Below are 6,908 nucleotides of genomic sequence, written 5' to 3' on the forward strand. Positions count from 1 at the left end.
CATTAAGAAAATTGAGAAACATTATTGAAATACAAAATTCTTGACAAAATTAGAATCTGTTTTAGATGACAAATATAAAAAGAAAAGTAAGTGGTCTTCATTCAGAGTCAAAGTTCAAAATAGCTTTTGAATGAAAATGTCCCTCATAATCCCCTTAAACATTATAAATAAGGACTTACGCAAATCCATACCCCAAGAACAATTTAAGCTCCAGTACAATGGGGTCTCATAAATTCTACCCTCCTTTGGTCTTTCTACTCTTCATGTTTTGTCTATTAACCATCACAGCTACTACAGGATCCCATGTAAATCTCTCTCTCTCTCTCTTTGTACACACACATATTCATGCATACATAATCTTTTCTTTTCTTTTCATTATTTATTTATTTTTATTTTTTTTTGTGGATAAAAGTTAGAAAACATGCATTCATAACTTATAAAACTCTTACAGTAATGATTACATTTGGTGGTTGGTGCTAGCTAGTGGCATAGTAAGAGAGCAAAGGGTACACAAAACTGGTTGAATCATGGTGGAGATTTGCATAATAGAAGATATGCCAACAAGGAGACCAAAATCAGCCCTACAACTGTTTCAAAACTACGTCTAAAGTGGAAATTCTATGCTGGCGATAATATAAGTGCAACGCCAGCCATTTTCGATGGTAACCTATATTTCCCAAGCTGGAATGGTTACATCTATTCCATCAAAGTGTCTGATGGATCTCTAGTTTGGAAGAAGAATCTGCAAAGGTTAACTGGCCTTAAAGCATCTGCGTTTGTAACTAATGTCAACTGGACGGTATCAAGATCAACACCAACAATAGCTGATGACCTCCTCATCATTGGAATCTATGGACCAGCTGTGGTTATTGCTGTGGAAAGATCAACTGGGAAGCTTGTTTGGTCAACACAGCTAGACAACCATGCTGCTGGATTTATCACCATGTCTGGAACTTATTTCAATGGGTTAGTAAATCATCTATAAACTATAGCCAATCATTCGTGTATATAGATTAGAGTTACACAGATTGATCCTTTTAGTGTTTCTAACCAAAAAAAACTTCGGGTTTAAATCTCTTGTCTCCTAATTATCGAATTAGTGGTAAATAAATTTAAAAAAAAAAAAAGACTATGTAGCCAAAAAAAAAGGAAGAAGACCTCAATTACTTATTTCCAGCATGATTACACTACTTTATTAAAATGTTGATACAATGAATGCTCATACAAGTTCTTTACAATTTTTTTAAGATAAAAGATCTTTCTTGGATAAGGATAACTCAATATACATCAAAGATTTCTTTATTTGGTTAGATGTAAACAATAAATTTCCATAAGTTCGATCAATATGATCATGATGACGCTTGCCATGATGCTAAAGCGTATAATAGTTTATTAGTGATCGCAACATTATCCAAAAAATAAAAGAAGCCGTGCCGCCATGGTCCATGGTGCATGTTCGTTATCGAAAAGGAAAGCCAACTTGTTGAGACTTGAGAGCACCTGCTTTTTATATGTATATAGATTGAGTATTGAGTTTATTTCAAAACAAGATGAACGTATATTATTCGACCTTAACTTGTGCCTGTAAAAAATTAATAAACAAAACGTTTATAAATAAATTATTATATCCAAACAAGAAAAAAAAAAGTGGCAGAGTGAAAAACAAATCTTATTGTCGCATTGTTTGTTTCAACAATGATGTTTTCTAGAAAATGAGTCATTTTCCAAGAAACATTTTCTATAAAACTATCTCATTTTTCAATGTTTGGTAACAACTTTAAATGAGTTAAAAAACAATCTCATAATTTCCCTTATTTAGCTTACTGTGAGATAGAGTTGTTTTCCCAAAAAATTTAATGGAAAACAATCTCTAAAAATAAGCCATACTTTTTATGTTGACCAAAGATAGTTTTCTTTTTACTAATCTTTTTTTATGCTACCAAACATTAGAAAACAAGAACAACTATCTTTACACAAGATTTTCTATCGAAACAAACGGAGCGATAGTCTATGCGATTATGTAAAGAAATTCAATTTCATTACAAAAAAAAAAAATATATATATATATATATATATACATATGTAAAGAAATTCAATTTAGATTGCACTAATTCTAAGGAAAATTTTGTTTCCGCTTCCCATAGATGAAAATACACATATTAAGTAATGAGGAAAGAACATACTGAACTTATATTAAAGATTAGTGAATTTTGCCGACATGGCTCATCCCATGTGATATTTGCTATATTTGATTTTTGTAGGGGCTTCTATGTTGGTACATCTTCACTAGAAGAAATTCTTGGAATTGGACAATGCTGCACCTTCCGTGGTAGCTTATCCAAATTAGATGTTCATTCTGGTTCCATCTTATGGCAAACTTTTATGTTGCCTGATAACCATAACAAACTTGGAGGATATTCTGGAGCTGCTATATGGGGAAGTAGTCCTTCCATTGATATCACAAGGAATCATGTCTACATTGCCACTGGGAACTTATACTCAACTCCGTTAAATGTATCCCAATGTCAGGAAAAGGAGAATAATCAAACTGTACCAACTCATCCAGACGAGTGTCTTGAGCTTGATATCCACTCAGAATCAATCCTGGCACTTGATCTAGATTTTGGAAAGATAAAATGGTATCACCAACTAGGAGGGTATGATGTATGGTTCTCGGCATGTAGCAATCTTTCCACCCCTAATTGTCCACCTGGTCCAAACCTAGATGCTGATTTTGGGGAGGCACCATTAATGCTAAGCATAAAGAGGAATAAGACCAAATTAGATATTGTTGCTGCTATTCAGAAAAGTGGATTTGCTTGGGCTTTGGATCGTAATAATGGCAGCCTCATATGGTCTACAGTAAGTTGGCTTGATCTTAGACAAAATGCCTTAGAAACATTTGCCTTTGCAAAAATGCTTACTTTGTCGCATTTAAATTGTCTCTGACACATTTTTTATATGATATCAAATACATATGAGTAATACTAGGGACAGAGCATTTTTCATAATTTATTGATGTTTTACACGGACTTACTACTGATACAAATTTAATGTTTTCAATTCGCAACTTGTAACTTCAGTGAACATGAAACATTTGTGTATCTAGACTTACTGAATACACAACCTTACTTACCAGGTTTGCTAACTAAGATTAATTTTGAGAATGTAGTATTTCAAACCCATGTCGTCCACTTCATGATAATTGCTCTTTATCACCAAGTCAAGTTACTAATTGGTTTTTGGTGTAAGCATAGATAAAAACTCCAAATATTTTATTCAACGACAAAATTTTTTATCAACTGAGTTAACTGAAACTTACTGCTAACTAAGATTTTGATGCAGGAAGCTGGACCTGGTGGCATTCAGGGAGGGGGTACTTGGGGAGCGGCCACCAACACCAAGAGGGTGTATACCAACATTGCCAACTCTGATGGCAAGAACTTCACTCTCAAACCATCTAAGGCAACTACAACTGCTGGTGGATGGGTGGCAATGAATGCTCACAATGGCAATATCCTTTGGTCCACCGCCAATCCTAGCAATGCCACCGCTGCTGGTCCTGTTACTGTGGCTAATAATGTGCTCTTTGCTGGATCCACAAATCCAAGAGGACCCATATATGCGATGAATGCCAAAACTGGAGAAATCCTATGGTCATATGAAACAGGAGCCATAGTCTTTGGGGGAATGTCGGTGAGTGATGGATGTGTATATTTGGGTAATGGATATAGGTTTGCATCCTCCCCTAAGGGAACATCACTCTTTGCCTTATGCATCTCATGAGTACTCCTTGATCAGTAATAGATAAATAAAGATATGCCATTTAATTCATTGAGGCATGTAACTGTTATTTTCGTTCGATCCTAGCTAAAAATAAAATATAAACCATTTGAAATTAATTTGTTATTTAGCCTTTTTCATTATTTTTCAAATATAATTTGTTATTTTCTTTTTACTTTTCATGAGGTGAATGTATACATCAAATTTTATTGTCTAGTTGGATACTTAGCCCTAATGTTATATGATTCTTGCGGGAATGCGATACTAATTAATTTCTCCTCCTCATCTGAGAGGCCTTTGGACCAAGACTTCCAACTAATTAATTTTTGCTTAACTGATTTGGTTATTTATAATTTAGTCATAATGATAGGAAATGAGGATTTGAACCCTTTTTCCGTTAAAAACAATAGAAAGTGTGTGTTAGTTTTTTTTAGAGAGTTTCAACTTATGGTATCCACTCTTAATAATAGCTCTTTATCATCATACTAAGATACCAGTCAATTTCTGATATAAATGGAAATTGAACCTTAAATCTCTTATTCAACCATTAGATGTTTTACTAGTTGAATTAACTGGAACCCACGAAAATGCCAGTTAGTTGAACTACAAGACTTTTTTTTTTTTTTTGTTATTGTAATTATTATTTTATTTTATTTTTCTGTTTTTGTTTTTGTAATCAAGTATATGTGATGTATTACAAAGAGGTTAGGCCAAGGAGAGGTCAAATGAAGACTAAATAAGGGTTGAAAATTTGAATTAATTTGTTTATCTTTTGTAGTTACCTTCATGCATTCATGTGAATCCCTGTTACACTAGTGTCCAACTCACATGAATTCTCAATCATTTCGCAATACTACAAATAATTTTGTGAGAAACTACTAACTAGTACTAGCTACATCTGTTAGTGAGGAAGCTTGATTTTGTTTTCAAAATGATTTTTTTTTTTTTTTTGTCCTTTTTCGTTAATGACTTGTTTGTTAAGTGCCAAATAAGCTAAAAACAATACCTAGTTTTGAGCACTACAAAATCCACTTTAATTTGTTGATAAATATAACTTTTCTTTTTTTTCCTTTTTAAATTTTTTGTTGTAGCTTCTCCTTCACTAGTGACTGGTCCACCCACTTTTTAAGTAAAATAGATTTCAATAGTAAATATACAAGAGAGAGAGAGAGATCAGATAAATTAGAGAGAGGAAGAAAATAAATTTTTTTTTAAAATTAGCATTGCAATTATATGTAGTACTCCCTAAACTTCTATTTGAATGAAATTTGACACAATGCAGTTTTATTAGAGGGGTAAATAGGGGATTTTCAATATTATTCTTATATGAAAGCTTGGATTTGTGCTAAAACAATAAGATCTTGTTTAGATCCTCAATTTTAAAATTACGACTAAATTGCTTCTACTTTAACTTATCTTAGTGCAGAACAAGAGTAAATAAAGCACAATAAACCGGAACTACTCTAGTGCATAAACATGAAATAAACAATAAATATAAAGCACAAGAGTAAGAGAATAGAGATTCAAACATAAGATAATACCAAGATGTGTTATAAAAGAGGAAACTAAAGAACTTGACGAAAAACCTCTCCGCAACTCTCTAAGTCGAAATCGATCCACTAGTGAATAAGTTGGAATACACGAATAACAAAAGATCGGATGTCTACTATGTAACTGATGGATATAAATCAGTGTCAGTTGTATCTTTTAGAAAGTGCAGTAGGTAAAAAAAATTCCTAAATATCATATTCTTCAACACTTTCTTACAAAAACCATGTTCCAATTCATTTTTTTATTTAAAAAAAAAAACAAAAATTCATGAGCAAGGAATGAAATGATTACTTCCTATGCCTTTGATGTTTGGAACTTATTCCAGAATCGCTTCTAAAAGTGTTGATTTACCAGAGTCTTCCTCTCCACAAATAGCTACCTTTTCTTCTGGTTTAACTTCCAAATTTATCTTTCTTAGCACGGCCTTCACTAGATTAGTCTCACATGAAATTTCAGTGGCCTTGGAATTTATCTTTCTCATTGCACTTTTGCCTTGCATATCTGTTCTGCAACTTTGGTGCCACAAGGAATTTTAAAATCCGAGTCAAAGAGACCTTTGCTTCAATGAACACTTCAGCAACATTAGGGATCATCCTGATAAGGAGCTCCTGAACAATATGCAGACTTGCCAGGAATGTGAAAACGTTACTGGCAGAGAGTGGAATTCCAAAGCAGTAGCATCCCCAAAATATGGCAACTGATACTAAAATGGGAGATTACCAAAACAAAATAAAATAGTACCCCTTTTGTATTAGAATTGCTAATATCCACTCTTGATCTTGTTTCCTTAGAACTTGTATAACATTCTTAAAATGTTTATCACAAGCATACAACTTCAAGACCTTCATATTTGCAAGAGACTATGTAATGGCCCTTAATCTCATAACTTGTGCCACCATGAGCTTTGTCTGATACTTATGCTGCAGTTTGGCCATTGGTGAAGTTGCAACCACAGTTAAGTGTTGAAGACACAGGCTTGTGATCAACGAAGATCAAAACGACAGAGCAAGGAAAGCAAAACGGTGATACTTAATCTGTGTCATAAAACTCACAATTTCATTAAAAGATTGCATAGCAACGCACCGTTTTGGAGAACACAGAGCCCGAATGATAGAAGAATTGAAAACGGTGTCGGTTTGACTCTGTTCAAGCTTCAGATGTTAATGGCGTGAAAGTTAGTTATTGAGCTGTTAGTCCTTCCATAATTTACGGGCTTGATCCGCATAATTTGGATCTAATTATTGTTCTGTTACGATCTGTAGAGTGAGTGATTTAAATAGTGAGCTAGTGATCAATTGTAATATTAAGCAAGATATTTTTCTTACTCATAGTGATTCTCTCTCTCAAAATTCTCTCTCTTTCTCACTGGTTTTCTTCTTTGATTCTCACTGTTATTACTAAAATTTGTTCTACTCACTGTATTGATCTTGCTTCAACCTGAAATACGCAGATGAAGACATGTTGACCATATTTGCTGAAACCAATGTAGAAATTCACCTATTCTATAGGCATCTACTGTGACAAAGTTCATTATCTCCCCAGGAGAAAGATTCACCTTAGCAGCATTTGAGCTT

At 33.5% G+C, this 6,908-nt stretch overlaps 1 protein-coding gene across 1 annotated transcript; it reads left to right on the plus strand.

Annotated features, from left to right (window-relative positions):
* The first annotated feature begins 218 nt into the window (after positions 1-218).
* Positions 219-3,786, plus strand: LOC115972218 (polyvinylalcohol dehydrogenase-like). The gene is made up of 4 exons (XM_031092433.1): positions 219-305; positions 497-966; positions 2,262-2,862; positions 3,346-3,786. Exons 1-4 carry the CDS (start codon positions 219-221, stop codon positions 3,784-3,786), a joined length of 1,599 nt encoding a protein of 532 aa, XP_030948293.1.
* Positions 3,787-6,908: the final 3,122 nt, after the last annotated feature.

Source organism: Quercus lobata, chromosome 2, assembly GCF_001633185.2.
Source record: "Quercus lobata isolate SW786 chromosome 2, ValleyOak3.0 Primary Assembly, whole genome shotgun sequence".
Classification (NCBI taxonomy): Eukaryota; Viridiplantae; Streptophyta; class Magnoliopsida; order Fagales; family Fagaceae; genus Quercus; species Quercus lobata.